The sequence below is a fragment of the Equus przewalskii genome, chromosome 17, assembly GCF_037783145.1.
Source record: "Equus przewalskii isolate Varuska chromosome 17, EquPr2, whole genome shotgun sequence".
NCBI lineage: Eukaryota > Metazoa > Chordata > Mammalia > Perissodactyla > Equidae > Equus > Equus przewalskii.
The window spans coordinates 73,880,444-73,906,040 of NC_091847.1; the positions used below are offsets into that span (position 1 = coordinate 73,880,444).

The 25,597-nt window shown below is 39.9% G+C and overlaps 1 protein-coding gene across 18 annotated transcripts in view; it reads right to left on the minus strand.

Annotated features, from left to right (window-relative positions):
- The window catches only part of SATB2 (SATB homeobox 2), a 198,011-nt gene that overhangs the window by 45,599 nt on the left and 126,815 nt on the right, over nucleotides 1-25,597 (minus strand). For all 18 annotated transcript variants that reach the window (XM_070580522.1, XM_070580513.1, XM_070580524.1 and 15 more), the window contains 2 exons: nucleotides 9,268-9,480; nucleotides 4,972-5,127 (listed from right to left, as the gene is read on the minus strand). In XM_070580522.1, the coding sequence (XP_070436623.1) occupies nucleotides 4,972-5,127; nucleotides 9,268-9,480 (369 nt within the window). The remainder of the gene's footprint in view (nucleotides 1-4,971; nucleotides 5,128-9,267; nucleotides 9,481-25,597) is intronic.

Consider the following 25,597-nt stretch of genomic DNA (forward strand, 5'->3'; position numbering starts at 1 on the left):
ATTTTTCAGAAGAGACACAAAAACAAAGATTAATATGGTAACCTATGACTGACTGACGAAAATATGTTAGCACATATACTGAATGTGACATAAACTCTAATAGCAAAGAGTAATAAAAGGAAGGAAACAACCCAAATAATACACCCATCATTTTTCGTTATGTAAAATTGTCTGTCTTTCCTTTATTTTTGCTTTATTTTAAAAGGACTGGCCAAAGAGACCTGTATATTTTAAATCATTTAGCCTGTTAAGGAAATTATCTATAAGGAGTTATTTTATGATAAAGAAGAATGTCCAAAATCTGAGCTTGTAATCTATATCCAAAGTTTAAGTAGTCTTCTATTTAGGAATACAATTTGTTAAGTCAGTAGGTGAGAATATGGATTTGGGGGTAGAAACATAGTGATAAGGAAGAAAGGTCAAGACAAGAAATCTACTTAACCCCAATATACATGAAGCATAGGACATACTGAAACCCAATCACCATGAAGAATACAGCTTCTACAGGGGAAATGATTTCAGAATTGTGTATTGGAGGCCAGCAACAGCTTCCTCAGCTTCGGTAGGATCCTGACTGTGCCTCCCTCCCTCGCTTCTGTGTCAGCAGTAAGGGCTCTCACATCCCTGATCCTGGTGGTAGTTCCTGCAGCCTGTGGGCCTGGGAAGGCATGTGTGGCAGCAAGAGGAACTCCAGGATTGGCAGGGGTCTTTACATCTTGGTGGAGATGAGGACATTCTTATGTCATCTCGGCAGACACCACTCTGGCTCCCTGTTTATTCCCAAATCACTCCATTTCTTTCATTCCAGCACCCTCTGGGGTTGGTCCTTTCTCGACCACCATCTGATGTTTACAACCAGGTTGTCTATTTCTCCTTTTTGCCGTGTCTCAGCTTCTCTCTACCTTCCTAATACAGAAAGCAAGTGTCCCCACACTTGAAAACAAAAAAAGGAAGCAAACGAAGCACCTTCGAAAGTTTTTGTTCATTTGTTTGTTTTATTTTTTTTTTAATGGGGGTAAGCAAAAACAGGGATTAAAGTACTAAGCCCCTTCACCTTCCTCTAGCTACTCTATTTTCACCCAAACCTAGTAAGAATGACAGTTACACATGTAGAGTTGCGTCTCAGGTAGACAAATAATAAAGATTCACTCTCCTTTCAAATAACCACAACCTGAGACCATCCTCAACATTCCGTGAGCTGAACTACTGTAAGCTATAAAAAAGAGAAGTGGGCAGGAGACAAGAGAGACAGTGAATTAGTGTCTGGAGAAAGGGGCAATTGATGTCAAGGGAAAGAAATGTGGCTGAAGAGACTATCACAAAGCACATGGCCGGCCCTGGAGGACCGCAGTGGGACTGCTACAGCTTACTGTGTTTCCTTCCCTCCGGATTTCCACTGCCCAGATCACCTGGAACAAGCTCCAATCAGGGAGGAAGCAGGAGAGCAGCCCTACAGAACGTAAGAGGGAGAGATTACAAGCAGCCATTGCAGGACAAGGACTTCCTGTGGCCACTCAGCCTGTACGCTGGGGTGCTCATTCCCTGCTGGTCCTTTGTATGTGAGGGTCATATCGAAGTTACGTAGAAAAAGTCCCATATGCCTTTACATTATGGCCCCACTAGGGACCCATCACTCCTATTTCACAGAGAACAATCACTGACCACAGTGCATCCTATCCCCTGAGGGCCAACAATCTGAATATTCTGCAGAAAGAAAAGGAAGATAGTCTTCAGAATTCACACACAAACTAAAACTGATCCTAAACGAAAAATGAAGGAAAAGTGGAAGGTGAAATGTACATAAGCATACCTTTCCCTTTTATTTTTCTGTTCTGCTTTTCCTTCTTTGACTCCTCTCCCATGAAAATAGGAGACTCTCAGTGGAATTGGATGATGTATTGGCCTGGCCGTGACAAAGGAGGCGGCGCTGAACTGGAGAAGAGGTGGTCTATGACCCTACAAATGCATCCTGACGTAACCCACGCACTAAGGAAACACACAGACACACTTTCTGGTAAAATATTTTCACCAAGAGGATCATAGGCAAAACTGTAAAAGCCTGTCACCCTTTCAACAACTTGCCTAAACCCCTCCTTCCATTGTGCCTCTTCCCTGAACACGTACAGCCCTCAAAGACCATCTTGGCCCACCACCTTAATTTCTAAAATTCTCCTCCCTTTTTCCTACTCCTCATTCAAATCTTGTCTAACGCAGAGGGCAGTGTTAGATATTATTCTCTTTTTTTTTGAGGAAGATTGGTCCTGAGCTCACATCTGTGCCCATCTTCCTCTACTTTATCTGTGGGACACCTGCCACAGCATGGCTTGATGAGTACTGTGTAGGTCTGCACCCGGGATATGAATCAGAGAATCCTGGGCCACTGGAGCAGAGAGTGTGAACTTAACCACTACGCCACGGGGCGGCCCCTAGATATTATTCTTAATAGCTGGTGACAGCAATTCACATCAAGGAGTGAAGGAGATTTAATGGAGGAATCATTTCTATTTTAAAAGAAATTTGAAACAGAAGGGGAGGGGTGGCTATGCGTATTTGAATGGGGCCTTCAAGGCTCCAAACCCACTCCAGTTCACAAGAGTTCCTAGTAAATGGTTCTGCTAATTTTACATCCAAGTTAACGGCCCTTGCTGTTCACCTGCCTCCTCCGTCACTCCAAGAACTTCTGATCCCTCCACAGAGAAAACATAGAGGCAGGAAAGGGAATGACAGAGAGGAGGAGAACACCTTTGTTCTCTCAGTCCTCACAATCTAATGAAGAGGGTGTGGCCACTTCCCATCGCAGCTCCAGAGGTTAAGTACTTTGGCCAAAGTCCCACTATCAGTCATACATATACACACCTATGGATACACACCAAATACACGTGAAAGGCACCAAATCAGGCAACTGATTTCACTAAATATGCTTTTTATTAAGTGAACGCTGGTACCTACAGAATGTAGTGAAAATCTTATGCTAAATTGCCTTTGAGACTATCAGTTACGTTCATTTTGTTTGGCAGTACCATTTTTAAAGCACTTAACATGGATTTGCAAAACTAGTCAGTTATCTACAATAACATTCCTTATTCATAAATGAGAATGAGACTATTGTCCCAAAGGAAAAAAGAAAAACTTCAAAGCATTTCACCCCCACCTTTCACACATGACTTCCCAGAACTATGCTTTCCTCCAGATTCTACAAAATCAGGGCTACTGATTTCTTCAGGAGGCGTCAAAAATTTGGAGAGCTAAGTTTGTGCCAAATGGCAAACACAGTTTTCAATCAGCCACCTGAATTATTCTGGGAGGCTCTAGGCATCACTATTCCCAGAAGCCAGAGTGCCAAGTCAACAGGGAGATTACAGGCATTTTGAATCCACTTCTCAGACTGCAGTCTTCAGTTTTTCTGGAAAGCAGCTTATAAAAGAAAGACTCAGTGAAACTTTGATATTTACGTCAAGTCACGACTAAGGGGCAGTTTTGCAAAATCCATTGTGTAGCTTTTATACTCACTGCACATTTACCACATATGTCCTTTATTACACAGTGGAAAACCATTAAATGCACAGTAGTTTTGCCAAGTGGCATTATGCATTTAACAGCTTTATTCGTTTAACAGCTCCAACTCTCATTATATTTTGCCATGTGGTACATGGGATTTTATGCATTTAACAGTTTAAGAAGGCTCTATGGTATTTTCTTTTCATGCATTTCATATTATGGTTGGACATCATATCTTAGCAAGCTGTATTTCAACGATTTCATTGATGAAAGAGAGTAACTATACTTTGGAAAAATTACTATATTGAAACTGAAAAGGGAAACAAACATTTCAATCCTCTTCAAAATTTCTTGATATTCTACTCCTCTCCATTTAACAACATCTGAAAAATACCTTATCAGCTTACTTCAAAACTGCAGGTGAAAAAGGCAATTCTCAAAACCATATAATTAGTCTAAAAATGGCATTTGACTATCTATCATTTTAAAAACTCAGTTTTCATTGAAAACCTTCTTGCTTAATAGAAATACAATATTCAGTAACTTCCTTTCTTCTAGCACACAGCAGAAGCTCTGTTAGGGAGATGATGGACCATTTCACCATTTACATATGTCGGGATGAAAACATTTGTCATGCAAGGCCACAGAGGAAATCAAGCCCAGGATCAAAGGACTCTCAGAATGATGCTTCAACTAACTTTTGTTTCCTCTGCCTGCACTGGGTAATTATTCATCCTGGGGATAAACGAGCAGGCACCTCAACCTACCCCATTCTAAGACAGGGCGGTAGGTGGCCCTTTAAACAAACTGAAACAGATAGTCCATCCCACCAACTGTTGCTGCTTTCAGAAATAAAACCTCTAAGCATCTGTCTACGCTTTTCCCCGGAGCATTCCATTCCTCACAATGCCAGCACTCTGAAAAAGTGTCCTGGATAAGCTTCTGTGTTTTTCTGTGAAAGATCTTAGCACTCATTCTGGGCTCTCCCACGTGTGTTTTCTCCCGGAAAAACAACTGTATTCTATACATAAAAGAAACCCTTGGCATTACAAGGTGTCTTGGGGGTTGGGGGAAGCAGTTATTATGACAAAGTCAGCCATCCCCTGGTGGGAGTAAGAGAGGCGATGAGGTCTGGATGAAACTTGGTCTCAGGAAGACGCTGTTTGATACGTACTACGTTTTGCTCAAAAAAAAGGTTACGTAGTAGTGTTTAGAATTAGGAGAGAAATCACTCAAGGCTGACTCTTTCTGAAAAAAATCCTTTAAAAGAAAAATATCTGGCTTTTGATTTAATCCCTACTTTGAACTCCAATGGGAATACAAGCAAACCATAGAGCAAAAGGCAGAGCATGACAGGTTCCCTAGAGATTATTATTGGGATTATTATTATAGGAACAGATGTATTTTTATTGGTGGGAGGAGGAGAAGGGTCTAATGCCAGCCCTCCCTTTTGCTCTTTTAAACACCACTCACCTGACTTTTATTTGCAGCCACTTTGGCAAACAGGGCTTGAGACACCTTGGCCCTTTTCATCTCCTGTTGGATCTCGTCATAAATGGCAGCTGTGATGTTGACGTTGGCGCCGTCCACCTTAATGGGGAGGTCTGTTGTCGGTGTCGAGGTTTTGGCCTACCAAGAGACCATGAAAATAATAATTTAAAAAGTGCTGCATTCAGCCCAGCCATCTGTGCAGAAATTATCAAAGGATTTCAGTCAGCTGATGCCAAACGGCATTAGCTACAGAGGGACACTTCCTGTCCATTATTCTAATCAGGTTAATTGTGATTGGAAATAATTGCAGTGCATTCCTATAGGACATGCAGAGTCCTGTCAACCCTGCTCTTTCCCTCAGTGTCCTAGACAGTTCACAGGTAGGATGGCCACTCTGGACACCAACTGGAGCGATCACCTCACTGCAAAACAAGCATGCAGAACACGCATATACTTACCTTTTTCTTTCTAAAAATGGCACACCTTGCAGGAAGAGCCAATTCTTCCAGAAAAAATGAGTAAATGGGTAGAGGTCTCTAAATAATAAATTATTACTCAATTTAATGCACTCCCCTGAGTCTCTCTCATTCTTTATTAAAGCTTTACGGATGTCATTCGAGTATGAATGGTTTCCCATCATTATCATCATTATGCTACCCAGACAGTCACCTAATTTCACCTAGGAAATCAGTGGCAATGAAACAAAATTTCATTTCATAAAACCGGGCTTCCCAATGCCTTTGATCTACCGTTTTCATTTTCTTAAACTCATATTGTGGTTTTATGTATTCTGTTGTGCTCGTTTTAATTGAATGATTTCCCATCAGCTTCAGAGACAAATGAAGGACAATATGGAAGGTGCCTGTGCTTCTTGGGGTTAGGATAACCCTAAGACATTTGCATCTACCCGATCTGACAGCCCGTCAGAGCATTTGCTCTGGTGAAATAACTGGGGCTGGGCAGCCCTCTCAGGAGCCCTGGCAGCAGGACTCTGGGAAGAGTCAGCCCGGTTCTTGGACTCCCAAGCAAGGCCAGCTGATCGGTCTAAACTGGATTTCTTTCTTTTTGTCTCCACTCACCCTAGAATCCCAGACCAAGACAATTGTTCCCAAATCACTCCTTTCCCTCTGAGGATGCCTCACTGGATCTAGCAGTGCGCAGGTCTGGAGGAAGACACGGCATGAAGTCTGGACATGGTGGGAGCCTTCTCACTGGTACCTTGAAGCTGGAGTTAATAAGTTTCCATGAAGACTTTGATTCCTAGCAGTGTTCAGTGGCTTTTGCCATTCTCCTTTGACCTCCCTGTCTCATGCTATTTTCTAATCATTGCAAAGTAATAATAAGCATAATATACGCAGTACTTTTTATGTGCCAGACACCCCAGAAAGTGTTTTACCTTTGTTATCTCATTTAATCATTTTAAGAACCCTACGAGTTAGACATTATTATTTTCATTTTAGAGATGAAGACAACTGGAAATAAAGAGGATGCTTGACTTGCTGGAAGGACAGGGGGCAGCAAGCAAAGGAGCCATGATCTGAACTCAAGTCCTTCCAGCTCCAAAGCCTGGGAGCAGGACCCCTGTGCTGCCCTGCCTCCGAAATCTCCCCTTTGTCCCGGGTGCTGTTTTTACAGGTATCTTCTTGTCCTCTCCAAAGAATAATCCAATTCTCTGTCATTTTTTTCAAGAAATGCCTTTTTCTTCTCAAACGTCTAGCTAACCCACAGTGCTTTTCCTCTTGAGAGCACGTTTTAGCACATCATTTCTGCCTTTCTCAACCCAGGTTTCTTCATGAGCCTTGCAGACCATCTCACCTTCCCGGACTGCAAATCCTCTCTAGAGCCCTGTGGGCTGGAACAAAACCCCTCAGAGAACTAGCATATATGGTTTGGAGCCCAGGCCATGGAATCAGAATAGCCAGAGTTCAAACCCTCACTCAACCACTCAGCCAGGTGACCTTACACAAGTCATTTAACCTATCGGAACCTCAGTTTCCTCATCTGTAAAATGGTAATAACACAAAATTGTGAGGATCAAGTTCATGCAAAATGCTCACAATACCTGATACACAGTAAGTGCTCAATAAATGATCACTCTTATACTTATATTGTTGTTTTGTTATTAAGTGCTTCAAGGAATACTGACCAACTGAAGGATTACAAGCAAGGACTTCTGGAGGTTTAATTTTAAATCTGAAATTTCTTCAATGTATTTTAAACCAATTATAAAGTATGGGTGGTGTCTGGAAAATCATCTCCGTGCACCCAGATAAGGCTGCCCGTGTGCCCAAGCTTGCTGACTCCAACTACAAGGCTGGATCAGTGGGCCGCCCCTCAACACCTGTTCTCATGGAGAAAGCTCCCTGTGCTATGCATCTGTACCACTGAGCTGTGTCTGTAAAGAAGTTTGAGTAAAGAGGGAATCAAGAAATGTTTAAAAGACATCAGTAACTTCCCTTTCTCAATGTTTAACCAACAGAAAAAGAAGAAAGTTCCAGAGAATGTATAAAGGCCAATGCCATGACTATATTCTCAAAATTATTTTGAGGAAAACATTTTACATTTATTTTCAGAAATCTTAAAACTGCAAAATTAAATGATCAATTTCCCTGTTCTTCTCGTCCCTATAGGGCACTTTTATCTAGGAATTGCCTAGGTAGGATTTTCGGCTGTTGAAAAAAGCAAAATACTGACCCTGACTGTGTGGCCTTGTAAACTGATCTGGCTCTGAAAGCTATCAGGTCTTTGAAAAGATGCCTGCGATATAATCTCGTTAGAAAAATATTCTGAAGGAGTGGAAAACAAAACCCTCAGGCCTATGTTACTTTCCAACAAGGAGAAGTGACTTTCTGAGAAGGGCTGCCTGGTTAAATGGCCATCAAGCAAGGCTGGACTCTGCTGTGGTGGCTTAATGGGCTTCAAAAGTGGCAAAAATATCAGTGAATTTAATAAGAGTCAATATTAGTGCAAATTAACCACTTACCCAACTTAATAACTCAATATATATGCCCCCAAATTTTTTTGAAAATCAAATTAAAAAAGCTTGGTTACACTCGTTCAAAGTAAACAGTCAAGAGACTCTTTTTTGGTTTAACAGTAACTAAAATTTATAATTCACTAAAAACTAAAGTGTTAGTATCACAATTTGGCAGTGCATGATAGAAAATGATCTTCAATTAAAAATCTATTGCAGAGTGCAAAAATATAAAAAGAGTTCAGATGTGTGAAAAAAATGAATATGCTTGAAAAAGCTCAAATATTTCTACCAGAAAAAAATTCTGCTTCTATGCTTAATCAGTTCTTTGGAACTTACCAGAAAACAAACTCACAAAACCAAAACTATAGTATTCAAGTAGGAAAAAATTTGGTTTCAAAGTACCCATTTTTCTGATTTGTAGAAATGTGTACCTGTTAAGTGTTTGTTTTGAGATGGAACTTGCAACCATCCTAGCAACAGTGAATGAGATGACTTTAGCACAAATCTGTTGAGTCATAAAAATTTAGGGGAAATAGGGAGTAGGCTAGAAATGAGTGTGCTCAGATCTGCATTGGAAATGACCCTTGGCTGACCCGAGACCTTGAGCCTTCAGTTAGGATGTCTGAAGCACACAGCACTAATAGATGTGCACATTCTCAGGAGGACCCGAGATCCGAATGCCTTGAAAGGTGGAGAAAGCGGGGATGGAAAGCTGAGTCACAGAGTCCTGTGGGGAGAGCACCCTAGGGAGGAAACTAATTAAGGCCTACCTCACCATGACCACTGTCGAAGGGATCACTGAAGGATCCCCCAGTCACTCTGATCTAGCTGCTCCATATTCATGCTCCCATCACACACAGGTTTCTCCCCATTTTGTCTTTTCCAGATTGCACAGAGCAGAGCTTCGACTACCCTATGTGTCCCCCGCCCCCAACTACCCATAAATTGTACGCAAATAAACATACAGTGTGCTTGCTATGAAAACTCAGCTTCAAGGCAAATCCCCTAACCTCCTCTTTGATAACTAAGCAGTTGTATGGAGACATTCTAGAGCCTGCCCCTCCCCCACTCCTGCCTTCCTGCCATGTCAGGAAGAATGGTACTTTCCTAAAAGGACAGAAATGGCCCTTTAACCTAGTAAAGGCCAACCACCATTGTATAGGTTCACATCCTCCGACCAACATGGTCAGTGGATTCAGAAATCCTTGAATTGTGTCTGAGTCTTTGAGGGAAAACAGTATCAGCGAAGGCAAGATGTTTCCAAGGCACAGAGTGAAACGTCAATGGAGCAAATATCTCACCTGAGGGGTTCGGGAGGAGCTGGGGCTGCTCGAGGCCGACGAGACCATGCTCACATTGGGGTTCATGCTCCGCTCTCTCTCGTCCTGGTATATACGATCCCGCTCCACTTCCGGCAGATTGAGGAAATTCTGCATGGCCCTCAGGTTTACTAAAAGAGACTGAGAGGCTGTCCGAGGGTCTTCTTCCTTACGCAGAATCTCGGACAACAATCCCTGATTAAATGGAAAAAGAAAACAGGGCAAGTCATGTCTGCAGGTGAGTGTGCAGCGTCCTCTTCTGCCCCTCCCCCTTAGTCTAGTGTAACCAGCTGGCTGTGATGTCCAGAACCTCAGTCTAATTCCTGAGGGTTCTCCAGCAGGAAGATTTTGTGGGAATGTGCTTGCCTTCCGGAGGCTGTGCCTTATTTTGGACTGTTCTATTCTGACACTTTATCATCACTGTAATAATCGTCAGTGTGCAGAGATGCCAGCTAGCAAGGTAGGTGCCTGGGAAGAACTGTGAAACTGCAGTTACCACCAGGTGCCTCCTACAAGTATTTCAGGAACTGCTAGAACTCTCTGCTGGAAACTGGGAACACTTGGCAGTCCTGCTCAGCTTTACAAATCTGCCAAGTTTGGTAAATTTAGTTCCGACATTTAAACAGCATGGGAGATTTACATTGATTTAAAAAAAAAAGTTTGGCTGAATTTCTGTTGACCGGCCACTGTTTTCAATATAGATATTTCTTATGGCAGAAAAGAAAAGAAAAGACACAAAGTAAATGGCTACAATTTGCATTAACCCTCTGACAACTTCTCAATCTACACACATAACAGGTATCCTTGCATTTGTACCAGACGCACCGAAACTTTTTCATAAGATGCTCTCAGAGGGAAAGCTCTAATCCCACCATTAAAGCAATGGAAATGTAGGCACATCTGATGAGGGGAGAGAGCACACCATAACTATAGCGGGCGTAGAATGCCAGGACAGGCTCAGATCCTTTCTGAACACGTGATTCATCCAAACAGAAACCTTTAAATAGGAGATTAATGTTTTCATGGGCTCTGATGACAGAAAATTCACAAAGAAAAGGAAAATGCTGCCAAGTCTAGAGAAAAGTATTATGGACTGAAGAAAAGGGCTGGAGATCTGAGTAGGAATACTGGAGTACTTTGGGCAAAAGCAGATCTATTTCCATTCTACACACTTGTTAGATTATCACATGGAGTCATCACTTTCCATTCCCAGCTAACATCCCTTCTCAGGGCACTATGAGATCAGGACTAGGATTATCCCTCAGGAAGAGCTGGGATGTTAACCCCTGCATCTTAGAACAGATGGGGCAACCCCAAATCGTGAAAAGTAGATGTCAAAGATGTTTCCACTGAGGGGAATATGAATGCGAAGGAAATGCTATCAGATTTGAAATACATGGCTTAAATATAAAAATATTGGCTACAAAAGTAATATACCATCTCTGGTTGGCCAGAAATCTTCAGGGTAATGTAGGCAATTTTTAAAAATAAAGCAATGCATTAGGGTCCAGCCCCGTGGCCGAGTGGTTAAGTTCGTGAGCTCCACTGCAGCGGCCCAGGGTTTCACCAGTTCGAGTCCTGGGCGCCAACATGGGCACCACTCATCGGGCCATGCTGAGGAGGCATCTCACATGCCACAACTAGAAGGACCCACAACTAAAGATACACAACTATGTACCAGGGGGGCTTTGGAAGAAAAAGGAAAAAAAAAATCTTTAAAAACAAATAAACAAATAAAGCAATGCATTACAATACAGGGAAGCAAATGTCACTTATAGGAGTGTGCATCACACAGTTATCAGCACTGCAAGGAGGCGATCACCACTCCAAACCTCAGGTTAGGCAATGTTACTATAATGAACCTACGAGCAGTATGCCAACTCACAGTTCTGCAACTCAAGTGTCATGTGACTTTGATTAAAGAAGTCTTTATGACTGAGAATAAGATATGCCATACAACGAAGCTAGAAGAAATGTTAACAAGTGTGTGTCTGTGACATGCATGCCCAAGGAAAGGATAAGGTATGACGTGTATGTAAAAATACCCTACTGGTAAAATGATTCTAAGAAAATCCAGATTTCTTGTCATGCTTTTAGAAGCAACGAGTGAGAAACTTGTCTTCCACAAAAGGTTATACAATCTAGGTACTGATTCTCTTTCTGAAATTAAAAGTCAGTTCTGCCTTAAGTTATCCTAATTTCCACTTGCACTAAGAAACCTGAAATATTCATAATGGATTTGTTTCTAAGATAAAAATCTACAAATTAATACGTGGAGAAGCAAAAGAGAAGTGGACTTAAAATCAATACCAACAAGACACTAAAGATTGATATTTACCAAGTTTTCTTTAATGATGAACTCTGCACATAAAGAATGTGTTGGTCTCCTCCTCTCTCTCTTTCTCTCTCTCTCTCATAACTCTAGCATTTTAATAAATCTCAGACTACCAAATTTGGAGGAGGTGTAGGATCTATCTGGACATACTCTTTATGATAGTTACTACGATTATACTCAAGGCATCTCAAAGGCAAAGTCTGTAAACTTATTCTTCTGTGAAATTATTTTCACAAGTCATGGAGTACATTGTAGCAAAGACCTTGCATACAAAATAGTGAAATAACAAAAACTATTGTTCTAACAGACCATGGTTCAAAATCCTAAGTTTGTTCATTCCGAATCAATAAAAAAAAACATCATTCCAAAGCATAATGTTTTTATTTGTTTCTTGTTTGGCTTGGTTTACTTTTTTTTCCAGATTGAAATTATGGAGTTCCCTCCCCTGCATTTTTTACATGTTGGACGACCTCATAGGGAAATGAATCCATCTCTAAGAAAAATGAAGACAAAGCATCCTTGAAGATGACTGCTCATCAGCATCGTTTCTGAAGTGAATCAGACACAATATTTGTATTTTAAGGGGCTGGTGGAATATACTGTTGCCTCTGTTTCATTTGCCTAATTGAAGATAAAGTCACAAACCAACAAGGTGGCTGGCACCACCTCCATGTATTACCCCAGAGAATGAGAACACTGTTCTAAATTATTTACTTAAAGCCTCATCTGTGTAGCTGTGGTCCCAAAGCAGATTCTTTTCACCTCAGACATTTTCAATAACAAGTGGCTAGCTTGTGGGCACAAGAAGAGTTTTAGTTGTTTTGTTGAGCCTTTTTCATTTTGGTTATTTATGCGCTTTTAACTATTTAACTGCAATTTAAAAAATATATAGTCCAAATTCTGCAGGCTCATAAATGTAAAGTGAGTTTATTTAGTTAGTTGAAAATCACCATAGAGGAAAAAAAATCAGAAGAAAATCTACAGCAGAACTTACACCACGACTCACCCCATCTAATTATCAAGATAAGTAAATGTTGATCATATTGAAACTGCCTTGCATAGAACATGAATTAATAATTTATCTCACATAAATATTTCTAAAGCCCTTGCCACTGTGTTGTCTGGCATTTTAATTATCAACCAGCCAGGCAGGAGGTGTCACTTGGACATTCCCATTATGCAGCCTGAGATATAGAGCATGTGGCATGACACTTGGGCACTGAAAAAAGGTGTACTTTTATGAATAGAAAGGTCATGAATATTGAGAATGTGAAAATTGAGGAAAATTAATAAATTAACCAGGATATTGCTTATTAAACTTTCATATGACTAACCATATTAAAACATATTGCAAGTACTGAGTCAAGTGGCCATTAAGTATTTTCCTCATCGTAGGCAACAGAGCCTTCTCGAGGGAGAGATTATAACAATTCCCTCAACAGAGTTAGCTGAGGTTATGTAAGACCAGGAAACATGTTGACTGAAAAGGAGTAGAGAGAGCATCTGCACAGGGTGGGAAGACACCTTGCACAAGAGCTCTAGGGTTACAAGTCACCGAAAAAAGAAGGGAGTCGGGCAGAAAGAACCTCTAGTCAGTCTTCTTCCTAGCCTTTCAATGGGGCATTTTGTAAGCTGCATAGTATTTCCAGCAGCAGCAAGGAATATATGAGGTTAGCAGAAAATTCGATGAAAGCAAAATAATTCAAAGTGCAAAACAAGATATAATACAACGCCATCTAGCTTGGTTGCTAATATAGGCTATCTCCACAGACAAAATAAAGAATTCGGGCTAATTTTTAAAATGAAAAATCGATGTACCTATTATTTCTAGTATTTTAAATAATATTTATTTATAACAAATTAAATGACCTTACAGTTTCCGAGTGTGCAATTTCTGTCAATGAGCTAACTTATTTACCTTGTTATGATTTCCATATTCAAAAATTTATATAGTTTGCCCCAAATTGTTAGTGTGCAAAATACATGCTGATAGTCAGAAATGTTCGGAAAACATTACCATGACTGGCTCTATAAAATTTACTTCCAAGTTTTTGCACCAGCCCTTGAGGCCTTGTCTGGGATGGGTGAGAAACTGCCTTTGATAGGCTCTTCATTTTAAAGATTGGCACCTGAGCTAACAACTGTTGCCAATCTTTTTTTTCCCTCCTTCTTTCCTGCTTTTTCTCCCCCAAATCCCCCCAGTACATAGTTGTATATTTCAGTTGTGTAGTCCTTCTAGTTGTGGCATGTGGGACACCACCTCAACGTGGCCTGATTAACCATGCCATGTCCGCGCCCAGGATCCGAACCAGCAAAACCCTGGGCTGCCAAAGCAGAGTGTGCGAACTTAACCACTCAGCCACAGGGCCAGCCCCCAGGCTCTTAATTCTTGAAGAGAGCAAAAAGAGAACCCAAATGGGGGCCAAGTTCTAGGAACACTGAGTCTGAGCCCCTCAGACCTCGCCAGGCCCCCTGCCCCCTCAGGGCTGACGGCAACAGTTAAGGTCATTACTCACTAGATTTTAACAGATATCCATTCCTCATCATTCTCAGACCTTAGGTAATTATCTAGATTAGGCTATATCTCCCCTGATTATCTAGGGAAACCCCAAATTCAATATACCTATTACCAAAGAATGACAGATCAGTCTATTAATTTATTTCTTACTTAAGACTTGGTACAAAGCTCAGAAAGGAATGAAAAGATTAATAAGACAGATTCTGCTGCCAAGGAGTTTACTCTATGATAGTTTATAGAAGCACAATGTAAAAGATGACAAGTGTCGTAAATTCGAGACCGAACTAGTGCCACTTCTGTTCAAAGGAGGGAGAAAGTCTTGCCAATTGCAGGACTCAGGAAAAATTTTGGAAGGGGCAGGACTTAACTTGGCTGGGATTTGAAATATACAAACATAGCACATGGATGTAGAGATAATGGGGAGACCAGCCAAAGGGGAGAGGGAGCGGTGGACTGGACAGGATTAGAACATTTGAAGCAAAAGAAAGAGCATGCCTAATCCAGACATAAACAGAAGTTTCTGTTGCTTTAAAAGCTTAAAAAAAAAGGAGTACAAAAACTGATAAAGTAGTAGGAGATATTTTGAAGTGAAAATAATACAGTCCACATTAATATAATTCTGAACTACTGGAGTATACACAAACTAACCAGCAAATATTACCCCCAAAATGAAGTGATATTAGATAATCTGTTCAGCCTTTTTGTCACCTGCAACAAATTAGGCTTTCAATATGCAAAACATCTTCCTTCCAGAAAAACAAATGATCGTGATTCCATTTAATTGTAATTTAATGAGGCATAATTTATTTTTTAAAGTGATATACACCAGGTGTGTACTGAGAGGAAATCGGCCCAGCCAAACCCCAGTGCTTCTCTTTGGAAAAAGCCTCCAACTCACCGGAGACTGTTTTATTTGTGTAAATTATATTTCTGTCTGTGGCAGGTGAAGTGGGACGTAGAAAGGGAACTTGCAAAGTGCACATATTTATTACAATACATATCTTTGAAGTAACTGAGCAAATACTTATCACACAAAGCAAACAATTTGAAAATGTTGGGCTCTGATCCGAATAAAGGCAGATATTAGAATACTGTAAATAAATCCCAAAGATAGCCTGTATATACAGCTGATTGCCACACTAAGAGTAAAAGCATATGCTTAACACTTCTTTAGAAACATTTAGACTGGTTATTTTAGAGAAAATAAGCCCTAATCCTGTCGCAATCTATCTTAATTATTAATTATTAATTGTTGGATGTACAAACAAAGTATATAAGCTCTTCTGAAATGAAGTCACATCTCTTAAGGATGTATCAATTGAAGCCTATTTAGTGAGCAGTACTGAGTCAGGAAATATATTTTAGTTCATAATTATATATTGCTTTAAACAAATAGTGTCAGAACCATCAGCAAAGTTAACAGGCACATATTCCCCCATTTTACAGACTAAGATTACAGAGGGTCAGAGGTGGAAGGGGCCTTGGCACTCACATGGTCCAACCTAGCATCCTGCCTCTGAACGTGACCTAGCTATCACATACTTCTCTTGGAATACAAAAAAGAAGTTCCCTCCAAAAGTATTCTTCACATTTCACCACCCCTTCTGCATGCTTATTTGTTAGTCTTAATTTTCACACAATTCTGAGATGTCTCGTCCCAGCTGACACGTCAGCCAAAATCGGGTCTCCTCATAAGAAAACCAGGTAATACCAAATGCCTGGTGCAATCACACAAAAATGAACTCTTAAATTGCAATGGTTAACGAAGTTAGCCAAAGCCGCGAAAGCAGCTGCACGGCTGTGGAAGGTATTGCGATCCCACCATCTGAAAGCAGCCCTAACAGTATCGGCTTCCTCCTAACCTCCAATCTCATTTCCTCCCAGACGCTCCTAGGAGGCATCTCCCCTCTGCTCACGAATATAAACAGGTTTCCCTGGGTCCCATATTCATAATCTATAACTCTACTATGAGCCTGACTGCGGATATTCATCTCTGTAATGCTAAAAATACTCACACCCTCCACCCTCCAGAGCATTGCTTAGCCACAAAGCCAGAGTACTTAGTCTGATTTGAATAAAAGGTATACAGGACACAACAATGACAATTTGATTTTTATTATTAAAGATGATGTGTTAAATCCTCAAAGAAAATGTCGTTATTGCATTAGTTTAATAAAACCTCTCTCTTTTATTACAATATTTCTTTATTAGGAAAGACAGCATATGCATGTGGCATTTTTGTAGGATGGGGGTGGATAGAATTGAGCATCTAAAGGGAATTAATGAATTCTGCAAATATAAATGCATATACAAAAGTAACATTTGCAGACAAATGTTGTTGCTGCAGAAAAGCATTCTGTAATGCACTAAGAGACTATGCATCTTTGTGTCTATTACCTACGCTGCAGTTGGCAGTCCTTCCTCTCTCCTTCGAACGCAGATGTACTGGTTCTATCTTGCACTTACGACACTTCTCAACTGTTAGATTGTGCTACTATGAACCCTTCTTCCTCCCATTGAACAGTAAACTCCCCGGGAGCAGAATCTGTCATTTAATGCTTAGTGGTTAGTTGGGGATACACAGGAATATAGGGCTCTAAGATGGCACCAAATGAGTATTTTTCCTTTTTCTGAGCAGTGGGAGTCCTATCTCTGCTGAACAGCCAGCAGCAGGCCCTGATGGACCACCATATTAAAAGCCTGACTCACATGTACTCAAGATCTTTGCATTCAACCTATTGAAAACAAGACAATGGAAACTGAAATTCTGGGCCATGTACATTCTACTTTAAAACAAATACTCTATGTACCCCAAATCTGAAATTTATTAAATGAAACACTACCCTCACTGACAGCTTTCTTTCCAGTGTATACAAGAGAAGTTCACTTGTGCCACCTGACACATCAGAGTACAGTAAGCATGCAACACCAAGTGAGTGGGTGCAACAGAACATTCTTGAAACCAAAAGTCTGCACTCTCCTAGCTGCAATCTCCTTGTCCAAGCCACACTCAAGCACGTACAACAGAAGAACTTTGCCAAAAACAGATTCCTGGCAACTTCCCTGTTTTTTACCTACCTAATCTGTGCAATGACAGGTGCAATTAGACAAACAGTCCCATCTTGTTTTCCTCCTTACCCCTTCCCTCCTTGTCTTTAGAAAGTCTGAGGTACTGGCATGGGGGGCTATGCACAGTCTAAGTCAAAATTTTCCAAACACATCAACACCAAAAAGCAAAAGCAAACAGAGAGCTGAACAGGTTCTCTTTGGAAACATGTTGCCAGTGGTGTTCTCAGCTCTGGGCACATACTTGGTTTCTACTAACACCTCAAGTACCTGGCACCACGACTATTACATTCACATAGTTCTGGGCCCTGCTTATTCCTAGTTTCCGGGAGTCTTCTGTGAAACAACGGTTGGCAAACTGCCTAAAAAATTTACTAGCTTTGGCTACTTTGTCAAAACATTGGCAAAAATAGTACTTCCCAAAAACAAAACAAAACAAACCAAAAACATACATTTATTGACTATTTCTATCTCAAATGTATCCAGTGCATTCAGATATAAAAAGTAAGCCAGTCGATTAACATACGCGTTAACTGTCCTAAAGCAAATGTAAAACGTTATTGTTTCCTGCTGATATATTTCTGCTTTAACTTCAATCACCTCCAGGGTCCAAAGCACCCGTTCTCCCACGGTACATACGACACATCACAGTACTTATTATACCACAACGGGATTACTGGTTTGAAAAAGTCTGTTTACTCCTTGCATCTCCTTAAAGAAGGAACTGTGTCTTTCATCCTCTGCTCCCTGACAGCAGAAATGACTGAGAACAAAGTGGTTATGAACGTGAGTTATGAAGTCAGAATTGCTGGGTTCAAAACTGGGCTTCAATTGGACAAGGATGAATTAATCTCCCTATGGCACAATTTCCTCACGTGTAAAATTGAGATGACTGTACTTCCCTCATGCCTAGCACAGTCTCTGAATGAATAACAAAGATTTGTTCAATGAATGGATAAATAGATACAAAACTGATATCAAAGTACAATTCTTATTTTAAATTTGCAGCTTCAAATATTCCAGGACCACCACTCATATTTTGCTAAATGTCTTCCCATATGGAAAGCAGAAAATACAAAGAATAAATTTTAAGAAGTTAGATAGCTCAAATTATTTGGGATAGAGGAGAATGTAAAGAAAAATATAACAAATTATATAAAGTAAAATGACTGCATGGATATTCAGGATAGCACCAAACTAAGATATTCATTTTATACTTCAGAAAAGTAAAACAACTTTTCTTTCCTAAGTAACTTTGTAGTCATTTAAAATAAACCTTAATCTGCATGACTGTTTAATAATTATTAGTAAATGATAAAATTCATTCAGTACATCGTAACTAACTTTTCTATAATGAAATGCAATTAAACAGATTAGAAAACACCAGAGTGCTTCATAAGTGGGACAAGTATTGTTTCATGAAGCCTTTTTTTTCTTTCAGGAAGGCTTTGTTTTAGAAATATACACAAAGATATAGGTGGAAATGAGATAGAGTTCAAGATAGACACACACACATGTGCAAGCAGACATACAAACACATGTGCACATGTGTGAGTGTGTGTGTCCCAGCTCATGATGTAGAAAGTATTTCTTTTTGGTGTTGGGTTTTGCAGTCAGAGAAGTTTGAAAGTAAATGCTGTAGTCTATAGTGACAATTTTAGGCATAAAACTATTAGATAGAGCTTAAATAACCTTGTAATTTCCAATTGACTTCAAATTGATTCAGTTATATTTTTCTCACAGCATTTCTGGCCTTTAAACTTAACTCACTTTATTTAAGCAAACACGTACTTAACTCCAGGCCAAACGGTCATCATTTCAATCAGTGGCCAGGAAAGGATCATTCCTTGTCTTTTATTACTTTAAATAAGCAATGGTGAAGAGTATACAAATGACAGGATCTAAAGCTAGTGTTTCATTGTATGTCTCCTTTACTTTTTAATTTTTTTAAATTAAAAAATTTTACTTTAAATATAAACATCACCCAGGGTTTGGGGAGACAGTCAGACAATAAAGCCATAGGCCTTCACGCTAAAAGCACAGGTCTCTACTGAGACGCACTGGAGGGGAAAGAAAACCCTTCCTGAGGATGGAGTCCTCTTATCTGTGTGACATGAGCTGATCATTCCTTGTTAGACAATAACGACAAAAGCTTATAAAACCATCACCAAAAGCCAATCTTTTTAGTAAAAGGGGAGAAGTCTGAATTTTCTAAAATTAGTTCAGTAGCTAATTTTTAAGGACACTGGCCACGGATGAAAGGAATAGATAGAACAGTGTGCTACCATGTTTGTTTCCTCTGATTCTTTGGGATGAGTTTTGTGAAGAAGTGGGGAAAAGTCTCCATATTTTCTTTTACATAAAATTTTCTATTTCAAGTGGCTTTAGAAATGGGGAGAGGGTTATATACGTTTGACAGCTGCTGAGTCAACCTTCTCTCTACCCAGAGCATATACAAAGCCAGTATCTCCTCCACGCTTTTTTGCTGAAATTGCCTAAAAGTTGCTAACTAATGATAGTCTTTCTATGTACAGGAGGAGCTAAAGTGAGACCACTATCTTAAGGACCATCCTTAAGCCATCTAATAACATTGAGACACTGCTATCCTGGGAGATATTAATATTATTACAATCTTTAAATCTATGAACTCAAGCCAGTGATTCTGAAATGAAAGAATGCCTATTTTATGAAGCAAGCAGGGCCATCTTTTCCTACTTTATTAATTTAATGTTGAAATCAAAAGAGGATATATTATTTGCTTCAAAACCCAATAACATGTTCATGCCTGATCTGCAGCATTTCATATTTATAGCCCAACTTTCAGTGGGTGGACTTCCTTTTTCTCACAGATTTCCTTGTCATTTTATAACCAGCTCACTGGACCATGGAGTCAAGACCCCTGGACTTACATTGTGTTCTATTCCTGTGTGACTTGCTGAGTGCCTGTAACACTGTTGAATACTGAGAAATAATGATAACTGAGACCAAAGGTTGGCTGAAAAAGAATTCTGAATATCTTGGGGGTCAAGTTTTCTACAAGTAGAAATTGTATGTATAATTAAATCATGCCTGTCTTTGGCTAACCATATGTATAAATCAAACAAAGGACTTAAAAGAGAAGTTTCTGCCCCAAAAAACTGACTGCTAATACACTGAAGCTCGGACTCCCAAATATTTCAGTTAAGTTTTCATTTTGTTGCTACACATCTCTTCCTGACTGTACCACTTCAAAATATAATGTTTAGCAAGTCCTTAGACATTTTTAAACTTAATAATATGGGTGTGCATATATGATAAACACTGTGCCAAAAAAGCATAACAGCAAAACCCATGTCATTTCACACAAAGACATTTACATTTCTAGCTGTTGACCTTACTGCCAACTTTCCTGATACATCATTCAATCTAATTTTCCAATCTGTTGAAAACATTCTCCAGTTGCTGAGTGACTTCATAAATTATATTTATGACCCTGGCCTTAAGTTTCTTCAACTGATTTGGCTTTCATGAGTAAACGGCAGACTTTTTTGCAAAGTCTCATAAAAAATAAAAAGTAATCAACCAAGTGAGTTCCCAAAGGATTTTTAGAATCCTCTTCTCTGTCAGACAAGACCAGGATGAACAGCTTTCTCAAGCAAGGGTTTCGACAAAAGGTTGCAAACTGGGTAACTCTTTTTCGTCAAAACTGAAGAAGGAGAAAGACACCAAATTAGAGACCTACTGTTACAGAAGAATAGCACGTTTTGCAAAACACATCTGTGCTTCCACAGAGAACATGTTGCTAAGAATTGGCTCAGGAGAGCTACCTGAGACACAAAATGAACATGAACTTTCTGAGTTATGGCATAATTTGTTAGATGGAAAAAAAAAAGTATACTACATAAATAATGAATGTAGCCAAACTTCTTATTGCTGATCCTTGTTTAAGAATGTTTCCTGAACCCCACCATAAGGTGAGGGGACAGTGGTGCAGAGAAGGGACAAGGCTCGCACCTAATTTCCCTTTTTGGGCATTCTAATGCTCCCATTCATACCTGGCAGGGCATCCGTTCCAATGGATTTAGCCTAGTTTGGATCAAAGCTTCCTCTACTTCATTTAACAGATTTGCTGAGACGGAAGGTCTCAGAGGAGAATGGATGTTAGTAAATGGGGGATTCTGAACATATGAATATGTAGGTCATTGGATTTTTAAATAAATTAGAGAATAGTTTATCTATTAAGGAAGATTCGCTGTACATATTTTATGAAACCATGCTTATTATAGGTCAGTGGACATTGCACAAGTATCCCTTGGTAATATTAAGTCTTTTAAAATACCGTGAGACACCTTTTCGTACTATCATATGCCTCTGATTAATTTTTTAAGTCCATAAAGTGACAAGGGGCAAAAGAACGTTTCAGGTTAGGATTCATAATCAAACTGTCGAAACGCAAAGAAGTAAACTTAGTAAATAGCCAAGTAACTTATTTCACGTCCATAGGCCAAGTAAGTAAAAGTATGCTAACACTAAATAAATTCAGAATATAAGCAAGGGAAAACATATATGCAAAAAAACAAAAACCTGACCGAGCACTGGTTCTATAACTTCTCAAAACTATTATTCCTCCAGATACCATCTGCCTCACTGACAGAGCCAGGGCCAGGGAGCAAAGCTGCTCTGAAACTCACCAGAACCACGTAAGTCACTGTTGGGGCTCAGTAAGGATGGTTTCTATTGAAGTCAAGTTTGGGAGACCTCATAGGGCCTCAAATCAAGGTCTGTTTGTCTCATTCTCTCTCTCTCTTTCCTTTCTCTTTCTCTCTCCCCACATTCAATATCCACAAGTAAATCTGGCCAATATCAATATCATACCATTGAGTTCAGGGGGCTCATTTTAAAACAAGCATAGTGATAATATTTTCAAAAGACAATAATACAGTAAAAAAATTTGTACAATTCTATACTATTCCTCTAACAACATCTTTCTTATGATTTATTAACAATAGTAGCATTTTTAAAGAAAGAAGTACAGTAAAGATTTCTATACTATTTCCATGACAGCATCTTGCTTTAAACTTGTAAAGGGAGTAGGCATAAAATTGAAGAGATCTTTTATTCAAACTACCACCCCATGGTATAAGCAAATGCCATCTAGGCTAGCAATAGCATTGATGGATAACCTGGGATAAAAAGCACAGCCTGAGATGAAGATTTATTAAGGAAGTACTTCCGGGGCAAACTGGTGAAGGAGTGGGAGAAGCATGACAGGGAAGGGAAGAAACCCAAGCAAAGCCCCAGCCTCAGCTTATCCTGCAAAGAAAGCTCTGGAGTGGAAGTCACACGGCAGAGCTGTCCCTACTCCAGGAGGCAAGGAGCTGGGTTAACAGACATCAGTGAAGCATTTCCAGCTCTCTGTCAGTGTGAGCAAAGCAAAGCCCAGTAGCCTGAGGAAAGTCCTTTGAATGAAAAGCCAACCAGGAGATACTAGATTTTACAAGTAAAAGCATGAGGTGGGGAGGGGGCAAGGTGGAGCATCAAAAGCAGAGCAGGCATGTTACCTGCCTTGGCTTCCCCTGGTGTACTGACAATACCACATCGCTTTATGACCATAGGTAACAGAAATGCTTAGAAATGTATCATAGGATTGACTGAATATTGATGACCCGATTGGCAAAAGACTGTCTATCTCTAACTCCAGTAGAAGTTACAACTTCGTCATGAAGTGTGGGTAGGGTATCATTTTATCAAACAAATGCATTTTATGTTTTTAAAAGACATAGTGATTAAAATAAAAATGTATTAAAAGTAAGCTCTTGGAAAAATAGCTCTATTCCCTTAATTATGTTATTTAACATCACCAAATGACATAGTGCCAATGGATCAGATATACAAGGTAATTAATAGTTTCTGTTTGGAGAACTGGCATTTTCAAATGTTATTTATTATGAATTTGAGTTTTTCATCTGGAAGTCTTTAACACAAAAAACTAGGCTGATATGGGCTTTTTTTTTTTACAACTCTAGCTTCATTGACAAATGTTGTGCATGTGATTCTGTTTTACACACACATACACACACACTCACACACACACAAATTGCTAGATTTGTTCTTGGTCCAATCAAGTACAAATACAGGAACACAAACTGTAACATGACAAAATATGTCAAGTGCTTTTTATTGAATTTGATAATAAGTGAATAATAGAGATCATGAACTATTTTTGGAATATATTCAATGGACTGAGAATATGCTACATATCAGGAAAGCAACTGAGTATAAGACTGATATTGGCCTTAGGTGTCTGTGAGAAATGAATGGTTCTAGGGCCGGTCCGGTGGCTCAGCGGTTAAGTTCCCACGCTCCCCTTTGGTGGCCCAGGGTTCTCTAGTTCAGATCCCAGGCATGGACCTATGCACCGCTTGTCAAGCCATGCTGTGGTAGGCATCCCACATACGAAATAGAGGAAGATGGGCACAGATGTTAGCTCAGGGCCAATCTTCTTCTGCAAAAAGAGGAGGATTGGCAGCGGATGTTAGCCCCGGGCTAATCTTCCTCAAAAAAAGAGAATGGTGCTAACTCTATTTGCTTTGAGGAAAAAAAAAAGTTGAGATTGTTTTCTATCCAAAGACTAACATGCATTTATGTTATTATCCATAAAGTTAATTTATATTTGTTTATTATAGCTGGCAAATTATTATATAACCCATAAACGTCTGATTCCACTCAAAAAAGCCTCAACATTTGGAAAATCCATGGTTGGTTTCATGGGGCATAGTACACCACATTTTCCATTTAACAATGCTGCTGGTGAAACCCAGCTGTCCAGCCTTGCTGTTAGTGACTACAGTATATACAGCAAAAACAATCTGCCTGCTGACCTCCGGCTTAAGTTCAAACTATGTCATTCTGTCAATACCATCTACCTTGATTAGGCTGGGCTTTATACACAACAGGTTATGATCCCAGAGGGATGAAAAGCTTTCCCAAATTAAAAGCAGAATTTTAAAAGGAAATACTCATACATTCCTATGCAGTTTCCATTTGATATCCTCAAGGCTGGCCCACGAACTCAAGCTCATGTTGATTGAAAGTGAATGTTTCTTTCTGGGTGTAGCCATCTTACAAATTTAACGGCAGGAGGAAAATAATAAAACGTGTTCCATGCTTCAATTAGACCTTTTATAACTTGGCACTTGAAAGACGGCAATGCCAAAGAAAAGTCATTAATCCATAAAAATAGACAAAAGAGTTGTGCAGGAGAAGACAGACCTCCAGGAGTCTAGAGCCTTGGCAGAGCGTTCCCTCACACCAACACGGTCTGTCTTTTGTCTAGCCTCATTGTGAGTCTTCTCTCATGCGTCACGCTATTTGGATAAAATATATTCTGTATTTGATTCTAAAATCCAAAGTAATACAACCATGCTTTCAATTTTATTCTTAGCCAATGGAGCTATATATATAACCAGGCAATAAAATGTTGGCTAGCCATGAAATGCCTATTCATGCACATGAATGATAGATGAAAGAACACACACACACACAGCACCGCAAAATACAGACTAAAAGATGCATCCTTCCACTTTGCATTTTCCAATAGTATGGAATGGACTTGCTCAAAAGGACCAGAGCGTTTCATAACCCCAGTCCAGATAAAGTGGGCGCACAAATACTGCCTGAGTACTTTGAGTCACATGAGAAAAGCAGTGGAGTGATGTCTAGAACACGTGCAGACCTCTGTGAACCTCCAAACTCATTTTCAAATGATGTAAACAGACTCTGTCAATAATAGAATGTATAAATTAGCTAAGAGTCAAGGGAGCAAGAGACTTCACCCCTCTTGGTCTCCTGCCATACCTAATCTGTCAGCACCAAACCTCAAACAATCCCACTGTGTTTCTTCCCTGCTCCCACTCCTGCAGTTCCAGCGCTGCTGAAGCCTGTTCCCAAACCACAGTGGTTGGTTCCATCACTAGCTTAACTTCAGCTGAGGCCCCAACTACCTCACAAATCCTTCTATCATGAATTGACTTGCTATCACATTCAAACAGTCAACCCATTTCTGGCCTCCCTTTCAACACCAAATTTTGGAAAGAGTAATGTGCAGCGCCTGCTTCTATATTCTCACCAGTTAATCACTCCTTAACTCCTAAATTCTGGCTCCTGTGTTCACCACTCTAATGAAATTATACTCTAAGTTTGCCAAAGATCTCTCCCAACCAATTGCCAAATTTCACGGCATGGTTTCGAGCGTCTCCCTCCCAGACATCTTCGCTTTCTACACATGGACAAGTCTCAAGTCTGCCCCTGTCCTCCACGGCCTTACTACTATCTCCTTATTCTTCTATCTCCACGTGCCCCCATCTCCCTGCAATTTCTTCTGTCTCTTTTCCTGGTGGGAGCAGTGGTGATGG